This window comes from Lithobates pipiens, unplaced genomic scaffold, assembly GCF_037356315.1.
Source record: "Lithobates pipiens isolate NorthernLeopardFrog02 unplaced genomic scaffold, aLitPip1_a1.2 Scaffold_23, whole genome shotgun sequence".
Classification (NCBI taxonomy): domain Eukaryota; kingdom Metazoa; phylum Chordata; class Amphibia; order Anura; family Ranidae; genus Lithobates; species Lithobates pipiens.
In genome coordinates this window covers 132,590,884-132,617,758 of record NW_027507785.1, presented here as the reverse complement: position 1 = coordinate 132,617,758, position 26,875 = coordinate 132,590,884, and the positions used below count along the sequence as shown (strand labels likewise).

The following is a 26,875-nucleotide window of genomic DNA, read 5'->3' as shown; positions in this document are numbered from 1 at the left end:
CTTGTTACCTCATCTGTGCCCCGTCCTGCCGGGAATCACATGTGCCTTATGTTGTTTGGATCCCCCCATTCCACAGATGCCTATGCAGCCGGGCAGCTGAACACTGTTCTCGACCGAGAACTCTCCATGCTGCGACTACCTACCCAACTGCACAACATGACTAACTTTTGTTCGTCCCCGTCTCTGGCAGGGAGTGTGCCTGGTCACATACACTGTTTGATCCTGGACGCTCTTCCTTTTGTTCTTTGTGGCCAAGGGCACTCCTCCCTGTCACCCCAAGTTAAGTTTCCCTGGCCGGCCTCAGCTCACACGTGTTTTTTGTGCTGCTGTGTACTTTCCCTGCCCTGCCGGTCCAGCGAAGGCACTGTTCAGTTACACCTTCCCAGCCTCAGGTTCTGCTGGATGTTCCAGTTTTGTGTTTCCCCCCCCCCCCCTTTTTTATGTTTATATCTACCAAGCTATGTCTGACGAATGTTCTACTGTCTGCTCATGTGTACCAAGCCTTAACTGCACTGCTTTTGGTTTTTTCCTTTGCTGTGGATGAGACTGATATGTGTGGGCGTGGGGCGGGCTTGTGGCGGGTGGGTGAGCTGCCGATACTATGCGCACTATCCTCTGTGTGGGTCTCACGCCAGGGGATTGTGGGTCTGGGCACTCCATTTTTGCTCCTACTGTTTTGTGATGTAATACTTGCCTGCGATGGGGTCCCTTAAACTGGTAACTTGGAATGTCCGTGGCCTGAGAGATAGATCTAAAAGGGTGGCGGTGCTCTCTCACCTCAAGCAAATGCACGCTGATATTATGGTGTTGGCTGAGACCCACATTACGGGTCAGCTGCAGCTGTCCCTTAAGAAGCCGTGGGTGGGGTGGATGTACCATGCCCCTCACACTAATAACTCCAGTGGAGTCGCTGTGCTGGTGGCTAAGACTGCCCAATTTCACCTTCATAACCTGCAATCGCATAGACGGGGATGTTATTTATTCTTGCACGTCACGGTTGGAGGCCTGGAATTCTTATTACTTGCCTTTTATATACCCCCCCCCCCTCCAGTTTGAGGCCCTTCAGGAGGGGATTGCTTTTATGCTACAGCACCCCACGCTTCCAAATGTGTGGCTAGGGGATTTTAATTCAGTGGTTTCCCCCGCTCTAGATAGGCTCTCCTGTTCCCCGATGCCCTCTCCCTCCCCAACGCAGACCAGATTCGGCAAGTTTCTTGCGGAATTTGCTCTGACGGATACCTGGAGATACAGACACCCTGCTTGGAGGGAGTATTCCTGCTTCACGCCGGCGCATAATGCCATGTCCCGCATTGATCTGATCCTGTTCTCCCCCACCCTACTCCCATATCTACGGGACGTGGGGTTTGGGACCAGGGTACTGTCTGATCACTCGCCCTACTGGGTCAGACTCTGCCTACCCTCCACACTGGCACCCCGGTTGTGGAGGTTGAATCCCTTCTGGCTAACAGTCCTCCCTGATTTGGAGGACATCCAGCGTGAGTGGGGGCACTACTTTCGAGCTAACACGGGCACTGCTCCGTTTGGTTTGGTGTGGGAGGCTTTTAAGTTACATGCCCGTATGCTCATGTCCACTCGCATCAAACGCTATAGAGACTCTTCGAGACTAGCTATACAGCAGGCGGAGAGGGTGCTTGAGGAGGCGGAGAGCGAGTTTTTGGCGCACCCCACCCCCTCCAACTCCGCTAAATTGAGAATGCAGTCTAGGCTCACCGACCACTTGCACCTTGATAGGGCGGGCAAAAAGGTATTTTACAGTAAACATAAAGTCTATGAATATATATGAGGGAGGGGGGGCGTGGCTAAGGAATGGCCGAGTGAGGCAGCTTTTTCTTGGAGCTCCCGGTCCAAGGCCTCATGCCCCGGCGCTGATAATCCTTTTTACCGGCATGAGCTCATCTAAGAAGCACCGGACACGGGGAGCAACTCGAGGGACCCCCCACAGCAAATCCGCCGGTTCGTTCCGCCGCTACTTCGGGCGCGGCGAGGAATCCCCACCGGGAGCGGCCGTCGCAACACCACGAAAGGCTTTGCAGGCCTCACCGAAGCATCCACGCTCGGCACCCTTGGATTCGCTCCAGCCCGGCGAGGAGACACCTCCGGAGTTGGGTATGGAGGAGACGGAGCAGGGAGCGGGGGTGATGCCTGCCCCGGCGGCTTCCGGGCCCTCCATGCTGGACCAGGATATTAGAGAAATGCTCCAGGCCCTCCCAACACAGTCCGCCGTTGAGGCGTTGATTTTGCGGCTGGAGGAGACGCACCGGCGGGACATACAGGAGGTCCGCGGAGAGGTCTCCGGGATTGCGGAAAGAGTGTCAGCGGGGGAGTCATCTCTGACATCCTTGGAAGCCAGGGTCACCGCGCTGGAACAGTCGCGGGACCAGCACAGAGATGCCGCCATCTCCCTCCAACTGCACGTGGAGGACTTGGAGGACCGGAGCCGCCGCAACAACCTGCGGCTCCGTGGGGTCCCGGAGACAGCAGGTCCGGAGGACGTGAGCGCGGTGGTTGGCGCTATCATCCGCACAGTGCTCGGAGATCCAGAAGTGGTGGTCCCCTTAGACAGAGCGCATAGGGCTCTCGGCCCGCGACCGACGGACCCGGACAGACCGAGGGACATTGTGTGCAGACTACACCGTTATGCGCAGAAGGAAGCCATCTTGAGACGTGCCTGGGAGCTTGGTGATGTGGAAGTGAATGGGGCGACCATCCGTGTTCTGCAGGACCTGTCCCGCTCTACGTTGCGGCGGAGGGCCCTTCTTCGACCACTCCTTGACCTGGCCAAACGGCTGGGTTACACATACCGCTGGGGGTACCCCCTGTCCGTCATGTTCCGCAAAGACACTGGAAGCTTCACCCTGCAGACGGCCACCGACCTACCGGCTCTTTTTCGGTTTCTGGGGACAGAGCCCATCCCGCTCCCGGACTGGCTGCAGCTACTCCCTCGGCAAGTGGGCAGATCGGGTGCATCGGTTAACCGGGGCCCCCAGCCCCCCCGCCAGCAACGAGGACGTCGGAGACACCGATCGGCTTCGGGAGAAGCACCACGTGAGTAGGCCCTGGGCTACCCACTGCAGCTACTAGCCCCACTTCTCCATGGCGGCGGACACACTGACATAGGTGATATGCACACTTTGACGTGTTTTGTACGCACCCCCTTGCCCTCTATGCCACCCGGTTTTTTGTTTTGATTTTTATTTTGTGATGGGCACCCCCCCGCACCTCCCCCCTTGCCAATCGGGCCCCCCGTTGATTCCGTGGGGTTCCTCCCCCTGGGGGCCCTTAGGGGCCACTCCGACATGGGCGGCTGTCGCGGACTATTGGGACACTTCCCGGACGGGTCTTTTATGCTTTTATTTCTTTTTTGATGCTGCCCTTAGCTCCCTACAATCCCGCACCCCGGCCAGTGCAACCCGCCCCGGGCTGTCTGCCATGGTCTGCTCCCGGATGCCACTACTGACACCTGTTTTGTTCTGCACTGAGCTGGGCAACGCTTTGCTACTACGTGACCCTTTATCCCCCCCTTTACTTTTTGAGCTGCTATCTGGAGGAACAAAGGTTTTGCTGGTGGAGAGGTCCGGACAGCAACCCACCATCACGGATCAGCTGATCCATCATTTACAGGAACTTTTGGCTCCCCAGTGCGGGGGCGATAAATGTGACTTCTGCTGTAGGGGACTTATGGCCTGTTTGCGCAGCGCTGGTTGCTGGTAGGGGGGAGCACTGGGCTATGTTTTGACCTGTTTAATCTCCTATGCGGGGGGGGGGAACCTTCGGGTATGCTGTGGAGCCTGCGGGGGCCTCTCCCCGCCTGAGGGGACACATTACCGGGAGGTGTTGGGGGGAGGGGGTCTTCTCTTTTATTGACCTATACCTCAGCATTGTGGGGGGCACCCGGGGGGGGGGGTGGTTTTGGGAGAGTGGGAGATCGTGGAGGAGAGGCACACTCGGCTGGACTTAATGTTCGGTGGTGGGTGCTGAGGATCCTCCGCGGCCTCCGCTCCCACGTAGTAGATTTTTTTTGGGCTATAAGGCCCTCTGTTTTGATGGTCCCCCGCCCCCCCCTGGCCGTACTAACTGCCGCATGGGACGTTCTATGTAGTTGCTTACCTTATGTCTTTGCTCTTAACTTTTTAATGTTATGCCGGTTTTTATATGTTTATATTATTATATCTGTCATTATCTATTTTTTCACATGTGCTTGTTGGCTGCCGGGGAGGGGATGCTATACTGGACCGGGAGTTCACCCTTACAACTCGGTTCACTCCAGCTCCCACTTAGGTTTTCGCTCGGTTACCAGAGGTAGCTCTGGTGAGCGTTGCAGCCGTTTAGGCTACTTTAGGTTTGTTTACTTGGCCGTCTAGGACTGTGACGGCCCCCCTCCCCCTTATTTAGTTTTTCTACACCCTTCCTTATTTCCTGAGACTCCCCAATTTTTTCTAACTCCCTTCCGTTCCCTTTCCCTCCCCCCTGTTCTGTTGTTTTTCTTTTACTTCCCCTTCCCATCCTCTTCTACCCCGCCCCTACCTTTTGTATTGCTGTCCGCTCTTTCGCTTGCAGCGATGGAGGCTATTCATATACTTTCAGTAAACGCGAAGGGCCTCAATATACCCGAAAAGCGTAAGATTCTCATACACGATATGCGTCGGGCTAAAGCGGACGTGGTTTTTATCCAAGAAACTCATTTTAGAGATGGTAGTCTACCATTCCTTAAAAGCCGTCATTATCCCTTTGCATACCACTCCCAATATGCGGTAGCCAAGTCGAGAGGGGTGACGATCTTAATCTCGGCCAGGGTACCATGGACGCTGATCGGCTCTCGAACAGATGAGGAGGGCCGCTTCCTATATTTAAAGGGACTGATTGGGGGTAGGAAGGTCACACTAGCAAATCTTTATGCCCCAAACGACCGCCAGGATACATTCCTTCGCAAGCGTCTGGATCATCTTCAGAGCTATGCGGAAGGTCAGTTGATAGTTGGAGGTGACTTGAACATCCCCCTCGACCCTCTGGAGGACACATCGTCCGGTACATCTACTACATCGAGAGACATGCGCAAGCGTATAGGCTTATCCCTACACTCGGCGCAACTTATAGACGTCTGGCGACTTTTCCATCCGGGGGAACGTGACTTCACATTCTTTTCCAGACCACACCAGACTTATTCACGACTGGACTATTTTCTAATACCTCACGGGCAGTTACATGCGGTGTCCCACACCTCTATCGGGTCGATTACGTGGTCCGACCACGCCCCGATCAGCATGCGGTATACACTGTCAGACAACCTTACCCATCCTCCAGCGCAGTGGCGCCTCAACGAGAGTTTGCTACAGGATCCTGTAATCCTGGCAGATGTGACCAAAGAAATAGGCCACTATTTTGCCACGAACAATACCCCTGACAGTGATATGGGGGTAGTGTGGGAAGCCCATAAGGCGGTCATCAGGGGGGTCCTTATAAAACACGGGGCCAGACTGAAGAGACAGAGGACTGAACAATTAGACTCCCTACTAGCAAAGCTCCATGCCACAGAACAGACGCATAAAACATCTCCGTCGTCGGCCCTCGGCGTGGAATTGGACATTCTCCGCTCACAAATCAACGACCTACTTCAATATAGAGCTAAGACTGCACTGCAGAGATGTAGACGGACGGTATACGAGTCGGGTAATAAATGTGGGCGTTACCTCGCACAGACCCTGAAAGCACAGCGTTTGGCTTCCTACGTTCCCGAGATTGTGACCCCGTCGGGACAAAAACGGTCGCTACCCCTGCAGATCTCACAGGCGTTCAGGGACTATTACAGTTCCCTGTACAACCTGTCCGGTGTGCCGCCGTTGCCCTCCGTTGTCTCGCAGTATCTCACTGAGTCCAAAATGACATCCCTGTCTCCGGAGGCAAGTGCCGCTCTGGAGGAGCCCATTACGTTGTCAGAAGTCCAAACGGCATTGAAGAATACGAAACCGGGTAAAGCGCCGGGCCCTGACGGGTTGACTCTTGCCTACTACAAAATCCTACTGCCGACCCTGGGGGACCCTTTAGTAGACCTCTTTAATGGGCTGGGGAGGGAGAACAGACTTCACGACACTACTTTGCGGGCGCATATCTCGGTGATCCCCAAAGAAGGTAAGGACCTGACCCAGTGTGGGAGCTACCGCCCGATCTCCCTCCTGAACTCAGACCTGAAGCTTTTCACTAAGGTTTTGGGCACGAGACTGCAACAATACCTTCCTCAGTTGATCCATCTAGATCAGGTGGGTTTTGTCCCGTCTAGGGAGGCAAGGGACAACACCACGAAGGTCCTCAACCTGCTCCATATAGCTTCCAAGACCCGGACCCTGTGTGTGTTTCTTGGCACAGATGCCGAGAAGGCATTCGATCGGGTTGAGTGGTCCTTTATGTTTGCCACCCTTGGACATGTAGGCCTTGGAGACAAAATGATACGCTGGATTTCAGCAGCCTATTCGGGACCAACGGCGAGGGTACGGGTGAATGGGATGCTCTCTGACGTGTTTTCCATTACGAATGGCACTCGACAGGGTTGCCCTCTGTCCCCCTTGCTGTTCGCACTGACCTTGGAGCCCTTTTTGTGCCATGTCCGTAACAACATGGCCATTAAGGGGATAGGGATCGGGGGGACTAGGCATAAGGTGTCTGCTTATGCCGACGACCTTATGTTCTCCTTAGCAGACCCTGAGACCTCTCTCAAGACCCTTTTGCAGGAATTTCATGTTTACGGCCAACTTTCTAACCTGCAGATAAATTTTTCAAAATCCGAAGCTATGGGAGTGGGGGTACCACCCGCACGTTTGCAGCGGCTAAAGACTTCCTTTACGCTGAAATGGTCGGATACTGCCCTGAAGTACCTGGGCACCTTTATTCCCCCTTCCGTCTCGCAACTTTTTAAACTTAATTTTCCCCCCTTACTGAAAACCGTACGAAAGCTTTTGGATGACTGGGTGGGCGGAATGCACTCCTGGCTGGGCCGCTGTAATATTCTTAAAATGTCGATCCTGCCAAAATTTCTCTATCTATTCCAGGCCCTCCCGGTCCATGTTCCCAGGGCCTTTTTCGGGCAGGTCCACTCACTTTTCACCCGCTTTTTATGGGCGGGCAAGCATCCACGTCTATCCAGGAGCATGCTTTCCAACCCTAAGAATCGGGGGGGTTTGGCATTGCCAGAGATCCGGAAATATTACTATGCTGCCCACCTCAGTAGACTTCTGGATTGGTGCCGCCATAAAGACACTAAACTTTGGGCGCAATTAGAACAGGAACAATTTGACATCTCATTGACGGGCAGCCCGTGGTGTTATGGAGATTTACCTATGGAGCTTAGACGTCACCCCCTGATAGGCAATACAGCAAAGATTTGCTCACTCCTTTTAACTGACCCAGACCTGTCGACACCTGACGCGCCGGTGCGGCCTGTGATCGGTCACCCGAGTTTCACCCCTGGTCTCAGAGACAAGTGTTTTCGGGACCTTCATGGACAGGGTCTCTCCCTAGCGTCTCATTTTAGTCAACGGGGTAGATGGACGACGCTCGCGGACTTGACGGACCCGGGGGGCCCATACCGCCTTGACTTCCTGCGGGCTTCCCAGCTATCCCATTTCCTCCAGAGTATGCCGCCGCCACCCACTGACTCACAGAGGCCCCTTACCTGTCTGGAGAGGCTCTGCACAGAGACCGGGACCCTCGCCCACACATTGTCTATGGCATATGAAATGTTGATTGAACCCCCAAGGGATTTCCAGCCCCCATATCTTGCCAAGTGGGAAGAGGACCTAGCGGTTACCTTCACAGACAATCAGAAGCGACAAATAATCAACTACACCCACAAATCCTCACTATGCACTGGGCAACAGGAAACAAACTTTAAAATTATCTCCCGCTGGTATAGAACCCCCGCACTACTACACAAGATTTTCCCGACGACTTCGGACAGATGTTGGAGATGTCACTTAGAGGAGGGTACCCTCCTGCATATATTCTGGTCCTGCCCCCGATTGCAGGGTTTCTGGAGGGAGGTGTGGCGCACTACCCAGACATTCACTGATAGGGAGGTGCCGTTTTCGCCTGCCTATTTTCTCTTTCATATGACGGATACTCCTGCCCGGAAATATGGCAAATCAGTGATAAGACACCTATTGGATGCTGCTAAGGCGTGCATACCTCTCAACTGGAAATCCTCTAATCCTCCGACAGTCGCTCAATGGCTACACAAAGTAGATGACATCAGCAGGCTGGAGGACCTGATCCTCACCAGCCAACACCGACAGGAAGCGTACTCTAAGACTTGGCAGGCATGGAATGCCTTCAGGTTTTCTACTGAAGGTCGTGCTCTCAGGAATGCTGAATGATGACCTTTTCGGGATATTGTTACAGAATCCTTCTTTCCTACCCTCTTTCCCCCCTTCTCCCTCCCCCCCCCTACCTCCTCTTTTACTGGCCTGTCCCCTTGTTAGGTTACACTCTCGCTCGGCGGACCTCCCCCGGTCTTTTAGTATCCCTGGGAGGAACGCCGTAGGGAGAGGTCGAGACTACCACCTTAAACATAAAAAAATATAAAAAAGTAGGAGGGACCACGTGTGCATGGTCAGACACATTGCTGCTCCACCACACCTGGACGGGCTGTTCGCCTCCCTGGAGGAGACGGTGTCGGCCGCGGGAATTATAAGTGGCAAACTGACCCTACCCTCTAGCATTCCCTAGTGGTGAGACCTTAACGTAGGGCGTTATGCCTACATGGGTATAGAAATGTTGCCGTTTGTTTATTTTGCAGTTGTATTGTTTTCTATACTTTTGGATGTACTGATTCATGTACCCTGGTCTTCTTGTATTAAATAAAAAATTTGAAAAAAAAAAAAAAGTCTATGAATATGGCGAGCGGGCTGGGAGGTTGCTGGCCTACATGGCTCACTTGGACCACAGCCCCCCGGTTGTGGTTCAACTTCTGGCTGCGGGAGGTGTCACGCTGTCCGATCCGTTGGAGGTAGCCCAGGAATTCCGGCGCTTTTATGCTGATCTCTACACCTCTGAGGCTACTGGCTCCTTGGACGGGCTGCGGGCCCTACTGCAGACAGTGTGCTTCCCGGTCCTCTCGGACTCCCAGGTGGAGCTCCTTGAGGTCCCCATAACCGAGGAATGTATAGCAGAGGCTATAGCTTGTTTACCACCGTCCAAAGCACCAGGCTCTGATGGCCTTCCCTGGGAATTTTACACCCAGTTCCAGGAGGCCCTGCTCCCCAAGCTTCGCCTGCTCTACACCCACATATTCGAAACAGGTGTGCTCCCCCGCACCATGAATGAGGCCCTGCTGGTGTTGATCCCTAAGCCAGGTAAAGACCCCCTCCACCCTGAGTCATACCGCCCCATATCACTCCTGCAACTAGACATTAAAATATTAGCCAAAATCCTCGCCCTCAGACTCAATAAGGTAATCCTCCATCTTATACACACAGACCAGACCGGCTTTATGCCCGGAAAGAACACGGCTTTTAACCTACGTAGAATGTTTATGAACTTACAGGCCTGTCACGACAACACCGGATCCAGAGTGGTGGTTAGTCTGGATGCCGCAAAGGCATTTGATTCGGTGGAGTGGGGGTACTTGTGGGAATGCCTGCATCGGTTTGGTTTTGGCCCCAGGTTTGTGCGCTGGATGCAGCTTCTGTATCAGGCCCCCACTGCCCGTATCTTAGTGAACGGACAGATTTCCAGCCCTTTTTCCCTCTCCAGAAGCACGCGTCAGGGGTGCTCCATCTCACCATTGCTATACGCACTGGCGGTGGAGCCCCTGGCTATCGCCATTAGAATGCACCCGGACATCCGCAGTCTCCGCATGGGGCAGCTCTCAGAGGTTATCAGCCTTTATGCGGATGACATGTTGCTGTACTTGGAGGACGCTGGTCCCTCCCTGACGGCGATTCTGGATGTGATTCGTAGTTTTGGTTCTTTCTCGGGCCTCCGCATCAATTGGTCCAAGTCCCAAATTCTTCCCATCGACGTCTCCGCTCCCACGAGAATGCAGGCCCTGCTGCCCCTCGAGCGTATGGATCGGATCAAGTACCTTGGCGTTCAATGCTCTCGCTCCCCCGCGGACTATGCTAGCCTTAATGTTGAGCCCATCTTTCCCCTACTGAAGCGTAGGACCCAGGTCTGGTCCAGGCTCCCTCTCGGGGGCATTGGACCGACTGGGTCTTGTAAAAATGATCCTCCTACCCAAATTGCTCTATTTATTTTGGCATGCCCCACTCTATCTACCGCGTCACTTATTCCGTGACATGGAGTCCATCCTTAACTCATTCATTTGGGGCTCCTCCAGGCATAAGTTGGCCTGGCGGACCCTCAAATGCCCTGTCCACCTTGGGGGAGCTGCGCTACCGGATCTAGAATTGTACTATCTGGCCTCCCAGCTCTTCCACCTATACTACCTCAATACCTACGACAAAATAAGATACTCCCACCTGGTATGCACCTCGGTGATGGACGTAATAGCACACCCCTACCAAATTATTTTTTGCAAACACCGAGGTCTCTCCGGATCGGGGTCTAGACGCACCATGTCTGGGCATCATGCCCGTGTTTGGCGGGAGGCACAGCTTAGGTCTGGGGCTCCCCCTCTGCATGCACACACGCCCCTCTGGGACAACCTTGATCTGCCTGAACTGCTGGGGAGACCGGACTATAAGGTGTGGATATGCAGAGGGGTCATTTATTTGTCTCAAATCTACACACCTCACGGTGTCAAATCATTCCAGGTACTTAAGGATGAATTTGGCCTCCCCAATCAAGCGTTTTTTCGCTATTTACAGGTCCGCCATGCTTTGCAGACCCAGTTTGGGAGTATGCCCCCGCCCCTGCCGAACTCGTCCCTGGTGAAACTAGTTCTCGGCGATGACCCCCGTAAACTTATGTCTGCCATATATCTACATCTCCTTACCCCTGCGGCCACAGCTTATGCTTACAATCTCAAGCCTAGATGGGAGGCTGACATCGGACAGGTGGAAGACGAACACTGGGGGGAGATCCTGGCGGTGTCCGCCGAGGTATCTCCCAAGTTGTCGGACAGACTCACTCACCTCTATATACTCCATCGCTCCTATGTCACCCCCACCCGGCTAGCAAAATATAAACCTGATTTTGACCCTGTATGTCCCAGATGTGGAGACACGGCCAGCACTTTTTACCATCTTATCTGGACCTGTCCCCCCATACAATGGTATTGGGCACAGATAATTCAATTTCTGCAGGACCACATGGGCTCCCCCCTCATTCTATGCCCACGGCAGTGTATTCTTGGCCTTCTCCCCATCCGGGAGGAGAGCAAGTATCTTAGGATCTTCCTTCAAGAGGTTCTCTTTGCTGCTAGGATGCAAATAGCTCAACTATGGCTTCAACCCCAATCCCCAACGATCCAGCAGTGGAAGAGAGCCATCAACCAAACTGTACCATACAAAAAAATAATTTACTCTAATCGAGGATGCCCGCAGAAATTTCATAAAATTTGGGATAGGTGGCTAGAGAGTTCCCTCAGCTGTGTGTGATGAGGCGCCGGGTGTGTGAGGAAGGGGTGGGCTGTCACCTCTTGGGGTGTCCTTCTGGGGGCCTTGTGGTGTTCACCTGTATACTGCTTATGGATATTGTACCGTGTACACTGTGTCTTTTCTCTTACTATGTCAGACATAGACTATGTTCTCCTTCCTGATATCTGGTGCCTGTTGCACCTGTTCTCGACTGTATATTATTATGTCTACTCTTTTTTTTGAATGCTCAATAAACTTTGGCTTGGTTAAAAAAAAAAAAGAACCAGAGGCTTTAACTGGTAATTGCGCGGTCATGCAATGTTGTACCCAAACGAAATTTGCGTCCTTTTCTTCCCACAAATAGAGCTTTCTTTTGATGGTATTTGATTGCCTCTGCGATTTTTATTTTTTACGATATAAATGGAAAAAGACTTTTGAAAAAAATTATATATTTTCTACTTTTTGTTATAAGAAAAATCGAATAAACTCCATTTTAGTCATACATTTAGGCCGAAATGTATTCAGCCACATGTCTTTAGTAAAAAAAATGTCAATAAGCGTATATTTATTGGTTTGCGCAAACGTTATAGCGTCTACAAACTAGAGTACATTTTCTGGAATTTACACAGCTTTTAATTTATGACTGCCTATCTCATTTCTTGAGGTGCTAAAATGGCAGGGCAGTACAACACCCCCCCCCCCCCCAAATGACCCCATTTTGGAAAGTAGACACCCCAAGGAAATTGCTGAGGGGCATGTTGAGCCCACTGAATATTTTTGTCCCAAGTGATTGAATAATGACAAAAAAAATAAGTTTACAAAAAGTTGTCACTAAATGATATATTGCTCACACATACCATAGTTGTATGTGGAATTGCACCCCGAAATATATTCTGCTGCATCTCCTGAGTACGGGGATACCACATGTGTGTGACTTTTTGGGAGTCTAGCCACGTGCGACACCCCGAAATCCAATCACCGCCTTCAGGATTTCTAAAGCCCCATACACACTATCAGTTTTTCTGCTAAGTTTTTCCTTCAGATTTACCAAAACCATATAATATGAGGTCAAACCTTAGGAGTTTGCAATTGTATGCAATCAGGCAGGCCCTTGTACTACATGGTTTTGGTAAACCTGATGGAAAAACTCAGCAGAAAAACTGATAGTGTGTATGGAGCATAAGAGTGCAAATTTTTGATTTCACTCCTCACTACCTATCACAGTTTCGAAGGCCATAAAATGCCAAAATAACACAAACCCCCCCCCCAAATGACCCCATTTTGGAAAGTAGACACCCCAGGCTATTTACTGAGAGGCATGTTGAGTCCATGGAATATTTTATATTTTGCCACAAGTTGTGGGAATATTACAAACTTTTTTTTTTTTTGCACAAAGTTGTCACTAAATGCTATGTCAAAGCTGTCACTAAACGCTATGGGCATATGTGAAATTATACCCCAAAATACGGGGATACCACATGTGGGGGATTTTTTGGGAGCCTAGCCGCGTACGGGACACCGAAAACCAAGCACCGCCTTCAGAATTTAAATATAAAACGCTACCAAAAAAACTGTTAGCGATCGCAGGGATCAGGCCTGACTCTGCGCACGCTGCAGTTATGTGTTTAGTGTTTTGTAAGTGACGGTGATCGATCGATACTGCACTTGGGTGGGCTGGGCGGAGGGGCAAAACGCAGGTGCTAGCAGGTATCTGGGCTAACAATGCGTTTTTTTGGAACCCTAAACTGCTGGGGACGCTAGTATAGATCTGATCAGATCAGATATTGATCTGTTCAGATACTATACCACTACGGGAGGTGTATGCTTTGCGTGTGGGTGCAAACTAACTAACCAGCGTCACCCGTAACACTTATATGGTGATCACTGGTGAAAGGGTTAACTAGGGGCAATCAGGGGGTTAAAACCTTTATTAGGTAATATATGGGGGTCCCTGACGCTATATAAAAACCTGACGGGGAACCTAAATAACTAACTGGCTAACCAGCGTCACCAGTGACACTTATACGGTGATCGCTGGTGAAAGGGTTAACTCTAGGGGCAATCAGGGGGTTAAAACCTTTATTAGGTAGTATATGGGGGTACCTAACGCTATAAAAACCTGGCGGTGAACCTAAAAAATAACTAGCTACCTAGCGGCACCAGTGACACTAATGCACCGATCAGAAAAACGATCACTTAGTGACACTGGCAAAAGGGGGTGAAAGGGTTACCTGGGGGCAATCAGGGGGTTAAAACCTTTATTAGGTAGTATATGGGGGTCCCTGACGCTATATAAAAACCTGACGGGGAACCTAAATAACGAAATAACAATAACGATCACTTAGTGACACAGGCAAAAGGGGGTGAAAAGGTTACCTGGGGGGCAATCAAGGGGTTAAACCTTTATTGGGGGGGAGTAGGGGGCTACCCTGGACCTAACACTAACTGCCCTGACACTTTTTACAGTTACAACTGACACTAAATGCAGTGATCAGTAAATAAATGATCACTGCAATCAGTGACACTGTGACGGGGGGGGTGATCAGGGGGTGACTGGGGGTTAAAGTGTGCCTATGTGTACCTACATGTCAGTGTAGTGTTGGTGTACTTACTAGGATGTCTTCTCTCCTTGCCGTCCGGTCAAAAAGACCACCTCGAGGAGAGTGGCATCACTTCCTCCTGCCTGTGTTTACACTACACACTACATTACAGGGGAAGCTTCTCATTCGCCAGGAGCGATCGAGAGGGGATGGCCGGGAACCAACGGCCATCCCCTCATCCCGGATCGCTCCTGAAGCGATACGGACTGCTGCAGCCAGCGGGAGGGGGTCCGATAGGACCCCCCACCCGCTGGAAGGCAGGCACATACGGGTACGTGCTTGTGCCTGTCCGTACCATTGTGCCAACGTATTTTTACATGCGGTGGTCCTAAAGTGGTTAAAGAGGTAGAGATCTACTGGAACAACATGGCAAAAGTCAAAGATCATCGGGCACAGTGTCGTCTCCTCACATCCAATTTAAACCTCTAATTGCCATACTACCGTGTCGTAATCGCATGCATTGCACTACAATTGTGGGTTTAATCGGGTGGTGAGGAGGCACCTTTTTGACATCCTCATCACCTTTCAAACACACACAGATCACTTTTCAGCACTTGTAAATGAGTCCTTAGTTGCATTCGGTAGATTTACCCTCCCCAATCCCTATCCCCATTTTACCAACCCCCAAACTACAAATGTAAATAAACCATTACTGTTCTGAGCCCCCTATATGGCTGCTTTCACATTGATGAGCTGTGGATTAACTGCACCACGGGTGCAGCGCAGTACATCTGCTGCCTTCCTGGGCTAGCTGTGCTTTGCCATAGACTTCTATTATATCCTGCAGATGTGGTGGATTTTCTGAACGCGCACCAAAACTCCTGAATTCAGAAAGTGCACCAAACCCACAGGATATAAAAGAAGTCTATGGCTAAGCGAAGCCAACTTGCACGAAAGCTGTAGGTACACCGCAGCACATCATTGTGAAAGCAGCCTTATACTATTATGCCCTGTGTATTGCTTCACTCTGACCTGAAGGTCTCTTCTTTCCTGCTGCTGGCACCATTCTGGAGACCTCAAGTCGGGATAAGAGGTGGAGTGTAGTTGGTATGACTCCACATGGGACAGGAGCCAGCACTACAGAGGAGGTGTAAGCTTATGCAACTCTTGCTCTCTACTACAGCAGCTCCAACTTTACAAATAGTCCCTCTGCATTGCACTCTGATGCTCTGGAATGGTGGGTCAGAAAGCCTAGGCTGTGATCTACCACCTGTCCATAATCTACTGGTTGCTGACCCCTGCTATAGGAGATGGTCAGACACTGCAGAACTGCAACAGGAGATTTTTATAGGCTAAGACCATACTACAGGATATTGCCAGAGAATGAGGCTGTGACCAGAAGAGGGTCAAAGACTGAGGACCCCATACAGGAGATGGTCAGTGGATATACATTTTTCACATTAGTGCTCCCTACAGCCCAGGGGTGGTGCTTACAGGCTCCTCCTGGTCGCCCACACATCACAATACTGAGGGAAAGCCTGACTCCTGTACACTGAACTCAGAGATGTATGTTGCAAACTCTTGATTTCTATGCATCACATATACATTACATACTACAGCTAATGTGTGCAGTTTCTACACCAAACAGGGTCACAATGCTTATTTAGGCACTTCCACCGTTCACGCTGTAGTGCGCTATACACACACTGTAGCTTTGTTTCTTTTTGATGTGTCTATAATTTGTTCTATTATTACACTGATTTCTTACAAAAAAAAAATGTAAGTTTTTAATTTTTCTGACTAAGCATTTCTCAATATGGGAAGTCTATTTTTTATTATTATAACATTGGATGTAGAATAAGAGACTGAAACTAGCCATACACAGCTCAAATTTTGTCCGATTCCTGCTGAATTAGCTGAAAATTGAGCTCTTGGTGGCCCTCTCTACACCACCCAGCTCAACCAAATATGAATAAAAATCAAAATGTGGAAAATTGTCAGAGAAACGTGATTTCAATCTCTCAAGTGCAGCCACTGTGTGGTTATTAAAGTATCCCCGATGTCAGGGCTGCTTAAATGCAATATCTGATAGCAGAAATTACTTCACCCATTCAGTGAAAAAAAAATAATCTGTGTGTGAATGGCTAGTCTTATCTTCTCCACTTATGTCCAGCAACAGCAAAATAGTCATATTCTTCACAGAAAGAGGCATTATATTGAGCATAAGCAAAGTAAAAAAGGTTTGTAATTTCTAGCAGTATTACAAAGTATTGTATAGACCAGAAGACCAGATCTGGTCTGGTCTATATAGGTTGAAAAAAAGACAAATTCATCTTGTTTAACCAATAGAAAAAAAATTAGATAGCCTCTATATATGCTATGTCCCTGCATACAAGATTGGAACCAGAGTTGTTCATGATCATTGGTGTCAGTGACAGTGCAGTCTTGGAACTAGGAACCAATAATTCCAAATTTGAACGTAGATTAATGTCCCCTCTGCATGGACTGTTGTGGATTGGTAATATTCAGGTTGTGAGCTGTAAATATAAAATATTAAGATTTCTGCAGTACATCACAGGAAAGTGGACATTATTTATATACATGACTATTTGGTTTATGCTTCTTTGTTATCATCAAAGTGCAGCGCACTGGGTGGGGTCAGTGATGTCATCATGTTGAACACAAAGAAGGATGCATGTTTGTTACATTGAGACTACAGAGTTCCCTGAAGCTCTTAAAGGTATTGATATTATTGATTTTTTTTCTGTACACTTTAATGCAACTGAAAGTCTCCTTTCTGGTTTGGTGCAGTGCGCACGGGATGAGTGCAGTGCGATGCACAGTGTGCACTAACTGGGTGCAGAGCGGCATGCAGTGCACACTGTATGAATGTGGCGTGCACTGAATGGGTACAGTACAATGTGTGGTGTACATCCAGTGTAGGTTAAAACAACAAGTTCCTTGAGCCCTAACAGCTGTCAGTCATGAATGTGGATGTCATAAACCAGAGGGGTTAAATCAACTGGAACCCAGGACAGCTGCCAACCACTGGAAAAATGGATAACAAGAGAAAAAAACTAAAAACTACAAGCCAGGAAGTGCATATGAAACTTTAGCTGAATAAAAACTTTATTACACTGTAGAAGAGGTGAACAAAGACTGCAGAATGCTGTAGAATTGTGGGAAAGCTGCAGGAATCATCATAAAAGCATATAGCCAAAAGTAATAATGATAATATTAAAAAGGAAACAGTACCAAAATAACATCCGGGTGAGGAAGGGTTAATGCCATCCAATAGGCTTGCTGGTCAGACACTGAGAAAGGGCGCCATGAGCCATGTGGAAAATGATGGGAGCCCAGTGGAAGGAAGGTGGTATTCAGCCCATTGCCTGCAGGCTCGTTGTCACGCTCCGCTAGTGTCCAAGATGGAAACCGCAGGTTGCAGAGGGACAATGTGCTGACTGCTGTGATGTCTTCAGAAAGTAGTGGGAAGAAGCCAGACTGGGCTGTGGGCAATGAGGTGTGACACCCGCTGCGAGAAGATGGAAGCGGGGGAGCTGAGCAAAGCCAATGGAGCCAGGCGCGACCCATTCAGGTGAATGAGGCAGCTCTGCAAGTGCCCTGCAACCTTGTGCAGTACAGCAAACAAGGGGTAGCGTTGTGTTTCTTTCTCACCACCTGCTTTGACCCCTTGGACCCCGTAGAAGCATGCAGTTGCAGGGAACTTGCATAGTGGCACCATTTTGGCAGGTGGTAGCACCCACCAAAAGAAACAAGGGGCTTAATTCCTGCTGCAGCATGTGTATACCTTTGGCTGTTGCCTCAGCAACTAAAGGGGGTAGGGATTGGGGGTGGTAAAACAACGACTTAACCTCAGGGTTTTAATCCCCACCAAATTTACATGTGAACGCGCACTAAGGGCGCTGCTGCCAAATGCAACTAAGGGCTCATTCACAAGTGCAGCAGGCACTGCTGCTCCCCTGAAAAGTGATTTTAGTGTGTATGACAGGTGGTGAGGAGGCGATATGTTACCTTCTCACCACCTGATTTAAACCCACAATCGCCATGCAATGCACGTGATTGCCACACGGTGCTATAGCAATTAGAGGTTTAAAACAAATGTGAGGCTGGGTTCACATTTATGCAAATTGGATTCAGGTTTCTCCACATCCAATTTGCATAGCAGGAGGTTGTGATCGGCTCTCAATGGAGTCAATTCACACATCTCCAGAGCGGCTCCGGTGTAAATTGCACAGGAGCCCTGTGTATCTTTTGGTCCATTTCAGGTCTGATTCAGCCCAAAATTCAGGCTAATATCGGACCTGAAACTGTGAATGGAGACGCACCGGACTATTGTTATGAGCCGCTGCATGTTCTTGTGTTAACCCAGCCTGAGGAGGCGACACTGTCCCCGGTGATCTTTGACTTCTTCCACGTTGTTCAGATAAATCTCCACCCCTTTAAGGTCGCCTACGCCTGCTCCAGACAATGTCATTTATTTATTTTTCACTTGCGTGTGCCCAGGTTCTAACTCTGCAGGTGCAATTCTGGTAGCGTTTTATACTGTATATCAAAAGCAACCACTGAGTGCAGTGGGGGGCCAAGGGTATTGACATTTCTGGAAGTGTTAGTTTCTCAGTGGGATTCAGAAGAATAATGTTTGGCCAGGTAGGCACCACAACAGTCTGAGGCCGCGTACACACGGGCGGATTGTCTGCCCAACTAAGTTCGGCAGACAATCCGACAGACAGTCCGTTCAAAATTTGCATGAACGGACTTGACCACACACGATGAGCAGACAGTCCGCTGAAAGCGTGCGCGATGACGTCTACAGCACGTACGACGGGACTAGAAAAACGACGTCCTATACACTGCAATGCAACCTTCGGCCGTGTAAACCCTTTCTGAGCATGCGCCATACTTAGTCCGTCCAACTTGCCTACACACGAGCGGACTGTCCGCTGAAACCAAGTTTGGACGGACAAAACCAAGTTTGAACGGACTGTCTTACGGAAATTCCGTAAGACTTTGTTCGTCAGACTGTCCGCTGAAAAAGTCCGCTGAAGCCCACACACGAGCGGATTGTCCGCTGAAACACTGTTCAGCGGACTAAGTTGGACAGACAATCCGCCCGTGTGTACGCGGCCTGAAAGGGTCCTTAGTTGATGTTGTTGCTGAGAGGATAATGATAAAAGAGACTTATAGGGGCATTTTTCTACAGCAGCGTATGCAACACTCACCGAACATTCTGTAGTGGTGAATCACTGCATGCATCAGGAAGATACACCTGCAGTGAATGTTTGATGAATATCACATTCACCGCTTTATAAATGCACCCCTAACCCACACACATAGGTTGGACTTGTGTCTTTTTTCAACCTCACCTACTATTTAACTAGAAAGGCAGAGGAAATTTAGAGAACTCTTACTGTGTAAATGCTCTCTTATCTGACGCTGCTGGAAGTTTGTCAGCTTGGATTCCTGCATCATCACTGCAAGAAAAAAAAAAGTCAGCAAAGCCATAGAAGTGCATTGTGGGAACAAGTACAGTGCAGTGCAACCATTGTGCAGGAAGCAGAACCTGCGTAGCAAATCTTGCCGCTCTCTGTACAGGCTAAGTGCAGCACAGTGATGATGTCACCACTACATTTACAAGGTATTATATGGGTTCCAAAGACATTTGGTGCACAAATAGTAGATTTATATCCTATGTGACTCGTGAGCAATATATTTAAATTACATTTTTCATGCCCAGAGTTCACCTTTAAATAGAGTACATGCATGTTTACTGTTTTACCAGCTAAAGGATTTGTGGTTCTATCCAGCCAGTTATCTGATTTACACATTTATAATTTTAAATGAACTTAATTACCATTTTTTACAATTGCTATTTGAAGGCGCAGAAAAACCTATATATTTATTCCCAATATACAGTGGATATAAAAAGTCTACACACCCCACTAAAATGTCAGGTTTCTGTGCTGTAAAAAAATTAGACAAAGATAAATAATTTCAGAAATTTTTCCACCTTTACAAACGTGATTACACCCCTCACATTTTTGTAAATATTTTATTCTATCTTTTCATGTGACAACACAGAAGAAATTGCACTTTGCTACAATGTAAAGGAGTGAGTGTACAGCTTGTATAACAGGATAAATTTGCTGTCCTATCAAAATAACTCAACAGACAGCCATTCATTTCTAAACCACTGGCAAGTGAAAATGTCCAAATTGGGCCCAAAGTATCAATATTTTGTGTGGCCACCATTATTTTCCAGCACTGCCTTAACCCTCTTGGGCATGGAGTTCATCAGAGCTTTACAGCTTGCCACTGGAGTCTTCTTCCTCTCCTCCATGATGACATCACACAGCTGGTGGATGTTGGAGACCTTGCGCTCCTCCACCTTCCATTTTGAAGATGCCCCACAGATGCTCAATAGGGTTTAGGTCTGGAGACTTGCTTGGCCAGTCCATTGCCTTTACCCTCAGCTTCTTTAGCAAGGCAGTGGTCATCTTGGAGGTGTGTTTGGGGTTGTTATGTTGGAATACTGGCCTGCAGCCCAGTCTCCGAAGGGAGGGGATCATGCTCTGCTTCAGTATGTCACAGTACATGTTGGCATAAAATATTTACAAAAACGTGAGGTGTCTACTCTTTTTTTTGATATACTGTGTGTGTGTGTGTGTGTGTGTGTGTGTGTGTGTGTGTGTGTGTGTGTGTGTGTGTGTGTATATATATATACAGTGCCTTGAAAAAGTATTCGGCCCCCTTGAACTTTTCAACCTTTTGCCACATTTCAGGCTTCAAACATAAAGATATAACATTTTAATTTTTTGTGAAGAATCACCAACAAGTGGGACACAATTGTGAAGTGGAACGAAATCTATTGGATATTTTAAACTTTTTTAGCAAATAAAAGACTGAAAAGTGGTGCGTGCAAAATTATTCGGCCCCTTTACTTTCAGTGCAGAAAACTCACTCCAGAAGTTCAGCGAGGATCTCTGAATGATCCAATGTTGTCTTAAGTGACTGATGGTGATAAATAGAATCCACCTGTGTGTAATCAAGTCTCTGTATAAATGCACCTGCGCTGTGATAGACTCAGGGTTCTGTTGAAAGCGCAGAGAGCATCATGAAGACCAAGGAACACACCAGGCAGGTCCGTAATACTGTTATGGAGAAGTTTAAAGCCGGATTTGGATACAAAAAGATTTCCCAAGCTTTAAACATCCCAAGGAGCACTGTGCAAGTGATCATTTTGAAATGGAAGGAGTATCAGACCACTGCAAATCTACCAAGACCTGGCCGTCCCTCTAAACTTTCAGCTCAGACAAGCAGAAGACTGATCAGAGATGCAGCCAAGAGGCCCATGATCACTCTGGATGAATTGCAGAGAACTATAGCTGAGGTGGGAGAGTCTGTCCATAGGACAACAATCAGTCGTACACTGCACAAATCTGGCCTTTATGGAAGAGTGGCAAGAAGAAAGCCATTTCTCAAAGATATCCATAAAAAGTCTCATCTAAAGTTTGCCACAAGCCACCTGGGAGACACACCAAACATGTGGAAGAAGGTGCTCTGGTCAGATGAAACCAAAATCTAACTTTTTGCCCACAATGCAAAACGATATGTTTGGCGTAAAAGCAACACAGTTCATCACCCTCAACACACCATCCCCACTGTCAAACATGGTGGTGGCAGCATCATGGTTTGGGCCTGCTTTTCTTCAGCAGGGACAGGGAAGATGGTTAAAATTGAGGGGAAGATGGATGCAGCCAAATACAGGACCATTCTGGATGAAAACCTGTTGGAGTCTGCAAAAGACCTGAAACTGAGACGGAGATTTATCTTACAACAAGACAATGATCCCAAACATACAGCAAAATCTACAAAGGAATGGTTCACAAATAAACGTATCCAGGTGTTAGGATGGCCAAGTAAAAGTCCAGACCTGAATCCAATCGAGAATCTGTGGAAAGAGCTGAAAACTGCTGTTCACAAACGCTCTCCATCCAACCTCACTGAGCTCGAGCTGTTTTGCAAGGAAGAATGGGCAAGAATTTCAGTCTCTCGATGTGCAAAACTGATAGAGACATACCCCAAGCGACTTGCAGCTGTAATTGCAGCAAAAGGTGGCTCTACAAAGTATTAACGCAAGGGGGCCGAATAATTTTGCACGCCCCACTTTTCATTTTTTTATTAGTTAAAAAAGTTTCAAAAATCCAATAGATTTCGTTCCACTTCACAATTGTGTCCCACTTGTTGGTGATTCTTCACAAAAAATAAAAATTTTATATCTTTATGTTTGAAGCCTGAAATGTGGCAAAAGGTTGAAAAGTTCAAGGGGGCCGAATACTTTTGCAAGGCACTGTATATATATATATATATATATATATATATATATATATATATATATATATATATATACACACACACACACACACACACACACACACACACACACACACACACACACACACACACACACACACACAGTATCTCACAAAAGTCAGTTCACCCCTCCCATTTTTGTAAATATTTAATTAGACCTTTAATGTGACAACACTGAAGAAATTACACTTTGCTACAATGTAAAGTAGTTAGTGTACAGCTTGTAGAACCATGTACATTTGTTGAAACAATCAAGCGATGGTGTGAACTGCGATAATATAAATACCCACTTGCACACGGATATGGGACAAAAACTGTGATCAGTAATGTGCAAAAAAGGAAATTGGAGTGAAAACAGGCTAAGAACTAATAGATAAAGAGTACTTAACAGCTAGCATAAATACAATGAAAAGAAAAAATGGCATAAGTATAGCAATGAAGCTTCAGAATGTCCAAATGTGCAACATAGTGCAAAGTGCAAACAAACAAATGAAGGTCAAAACAATCAAAATAAAGTGGCTGAAAGTCCTTTACAACTCATAAAACATTAATAATCACACCATAAATAAGGTGAAGCTTCAGAATGTCCAAATGTGCAAAGGTGCAACAAGTGGTATGGATTCCACTTAGTATTAAAGTGCAGGGTGTGGGGTAGCATCAGTAGGGTGACACAATGACTATAGGTGAGAAATGTCACCCGCAGGTGTAATAACTTATTACCTTACAGCTGCAAGGTAAGCAGCATATAGTAAAGCCAGTGGGTCACTCTGGGGCAGAGGGGAAGATACTGTCTAAAACATCCTCATATCTCTGTAATTCTCGTTTTAAGATTTTTACATTTATGCGTTTTTTAAATTCAAGTTTTTTATTTACATTACACATTCCATGTATTTAAGATTTCCACCTTTTATATGTTCCGCAATACACTTTGATGCCTATCTGTCTTCATTTCACCACAACAAAATGACCGCGGTTGTAGCCCATGAGGTAATCTCAGGGAAAATGGCCGCTGCTATTCTGACAATAGGCAGCCTCTGGGAAAATGGCCGACCTCTGTCCATTATGTATTTCCGAAGAAGTCACGTGACAGTAACGATATGCGTTAGACACAGGACACCGTGACATTTTTACCATCTGAGCTCGCTGCTCGTTTGTATACAATGCACTGTTGCTAGTTTTAAATGTAAGAACCCTATTTTTTGCTTTATGTTGAATAAGCTTACATCGAGTGTTAAACATACTACACCAGAGAGCCTCTCTCTATTTTACCTGCTTGACACACTGGGAGCAAACCACTCTGCTGAGTACCTGTCCCTGGAAACAAGCTGTGACCCTTTAGGTGATCTACAACTGGGAAGAAAGGAAAGAGGCTCCTTCCCCTTTGCCCCAGAGTGACCCACTGGCTTTACTATATGCTGCTTACCTTGCAGCTGTAAGGTAATACGTTAGTACACCTGCGGGTGACATTTCTCAACGAAGATTCACCTATAGTCACTATGTCACCCTACTGATGCTACCCCACACCCTGCACCTTGCACTATAATACTAAGTGGAATCCATACCACTTGTTGCACATTTCAACATTCTGAAGCTTTGCCTCATTTATGGTGTGATTATTATTGTTTTATGAGTTGTAAACAATTTTCGGCCACTTTATTTTGATCGCCTTCACCTTAATTTGTTTGTTTGCACTTTGCACATTTGGACATTCTGAAGCTTCATCGCTATATTTATGCCATTTTTTTTCTATTGTATTCATGCTAGCTATTAAGTACTCTTTATTTATTGTACTTAGCCTGTTTTCACTCCTATTTTGCTTTTTTGCACATTATTGATCACGGTTTCTATTATTTTACCTATATATTTTTTTGTCCCATATCGTCCATGTTGTAAGTGGATATTTATATTATCGCAGTTCACATTGAAGCACAACACCATTGCTGGATTGTTTCTGCAAATTTTTTTAGTGTTTGGCCCATACGGTGGTTGCAGCACCATTGACCATTATTTATTCATACTCCATTGGAACGCAGGAATAACTATTCTATTTATTTAGTGTACATTTGTTGTCCCCTCAAAAATAACTCAACACACAGCCATTAATGTCTAAACTGCTGGCAAGCCATTTTCCCTCCCCGGTGTCATATGACCTGTTAGTGTTATTAGTGTTACAAGGTCTCAGGTGTCAAAATTTGGTGTTATCGCTCTCATACTGGTCACTGCAAGTTCAACATGGCACTTCATGGCAAAGAACTCCCTGAGGATCTGAAAAAAAGAATTGTTGCTCTACATAAAGATGGGCGAGACTATAGGAAGATTTCCAAGACCCTGAAACTGAGCTGCAGCAAGGTGGCCATGACCATAGAGCAGTTTAACAGGACAGGTTCAACTCAGAACAGGCCTCGCCATGGTCGAACAAAGATGTTGAGTGCACGTGCCCAGCATCATATACAGAGGTTGTCTTTGGGAAATAGACATATGAGTGCTGCCAGCATTGATACAGAGGTTGTGGGGGGGGGGGGGGGGGGGGTGTCAGCCTGTCAATACTCAGACCATATGCGGCACACTGCATCAAATTGGTCTGCATGGCTGCCATCCCAGAAGGAAGCCTCTTCTAAAGATGACACACAAGATAGCCAGCAAACAGTTTTCTGAAGACAAGCAGATTAAGGACATGGATTACTGGAGCTATGTCCTGTGGTCTGATGAGACCAAGATAAACTTATTTGGTTCAGATGGTGTCAAGCGTGTGTGGCGGCAACCAGGTGAGGAGTACAAAGACAAGTGTGTCTTGCCTATAGTCAAGCGTGGTGGTGGGAGTGTCATGGTCTGGGGCTGCATGAGTGCTGCCGGCACAGGGGAGCTACAGTTCATTGAGGGAACCATGACTGACAACATGTACTGTGACATACTGAAGCAAAGCATGATCCTCTCCCTTCAAAGACTGGGCCACAGGGCAGTATTCCAACATGATAATGACCCCAAACACACCTCCAAGATGACCATTACCTTGCTAAAGTAGCTGAGGGTAAAGGTGATGGACTGGCCAATCGTGTCTCCAGACCTAAACCCTACTGAGCATCTGTGGGCAGGCATGTACTGGCCATTGGGACAACCGGGAGTTTCCCGGTGGGCCGATGGCTCAGTGGGCCGCTCTGATGAAAGGGGGCTGGTTATGGGACACTCTGATGTAAGGGGGCTGCTGATGGGACTCTCTGATGTAAGGGGGCTGCTGATGGGACACTCTGATGTAAGGGGGCTGCTTATGGGACTCTCTGATATAAGGGGGTGCTGATGGGACACTCTGATGTAAGGGGGCTGGTAATGGGACACTCTGATGTAAGGGGGCTGTTGATGGGACACTCTGATGTAAGGGGGCTGCTTATGGAACTCTCTGATATAAGGGGGTGCTGATGGGACACTCTGATGTAAGGGGGCTGGTAATGGGACACTCTGATGTAAGGGGGCTGTTGATGGGACATTCTGATGTAAGGGAGTGCTAATGGGACACTCAAAATGTAAGTTGGCCGGTTTGGATGAAGTCCAGGGCCAAATTTCTGTCCCAGTCCAGCCCTGTCTGTGGGGCATCCTCAAACAGAAGGCGGAGAAGCACAAGGTCTCCAACATCCACCAGCTCTATGAGGTCATCATGGAGGAGTGGAAGAAAACTCCAGTGGCCACCTGTGAAGCTATGGTCAACTCCATGGCCAGGAGGGTTAAGTCAGTGCTGAAAAATAGTGAAGGCCACAGAAAATATTGACACTTTGGGCCCAATTTGGACATTTTCACTTAGGGGTGTACTCATTTTTGTTGCCAGTGGTTTAGACATTAATGGCTTTGTGTTGAGTTATTTTGAGGGGACAGCAAATGTACACTGTTATACGAAGTTATACAAGCTGTACACTCACTACTTTACATTGTAGCAAAGTGTCATTTCTTCAGTGCTGTCCCATGAAATGATAGAATAAAATATTTATCGGTTTTGTGAGATACTGTGTATATATATGTATATATATATATATATATATATATATATATATAAATATATAGGCACTCTCAGAACTTGCAAAGCACATAAGTAATCAGGCAGTAGTTTTTTATTTTTTTATTTTTTAAACACTGACCTTCAAGCAAGTCACAACAAGGCAGAGAAACGCAGGTAGTTTTATTACACGAAAAATCTTTGTAATGAAACTACCATTTGATTACTCTCATTGTCATTTGGAAGTCCTGAAAGTGCCTATTACATCTCTGCCTCTCACCAATGTGAAACCATGAAGCTACTTATACTAAAACCTTTTATACATCCCATGGTGAGATCCAAATGGCATCTGCATGGAGATGTGAGTACACAAGAAAATGTTTTGAGCATCCCCACTCTTTCTCAAGCTCAAA

The 26,875-nt window shown here is 47.6% G+C and overlaps 1 protein-coding gene across 3 annotated transcripts in view; it reads right to left on the bottom strand.

Moving 5' to 3' along the window:
* The window catches only part of CUNH22orf23 (chromosome unknown C22orf23 homolog), a 95,440-nt gene that overhangs the window by 29,069 nt on the left and 39,496 nt on the right, over positions 1–26,875 (bottom strand). For 2 of the 3 annotated variants that reach the window (XM_077452384.1, XM_077452387.1), the window contains exon 3: positions 19,519–19,581. The exons of the other annotated variant lie outside the window; for it this stretch is intronic. In XM_077452384.1, the coding sequence (XP_077308510.1) occupies positions 19,519–19,581 (63 nt within the window). The remainder of the gene's footprint in view (positions 1–19,518; positions 19,582–26,875) is intronic. 3 annotated transcript variants of the gene reach the window in all.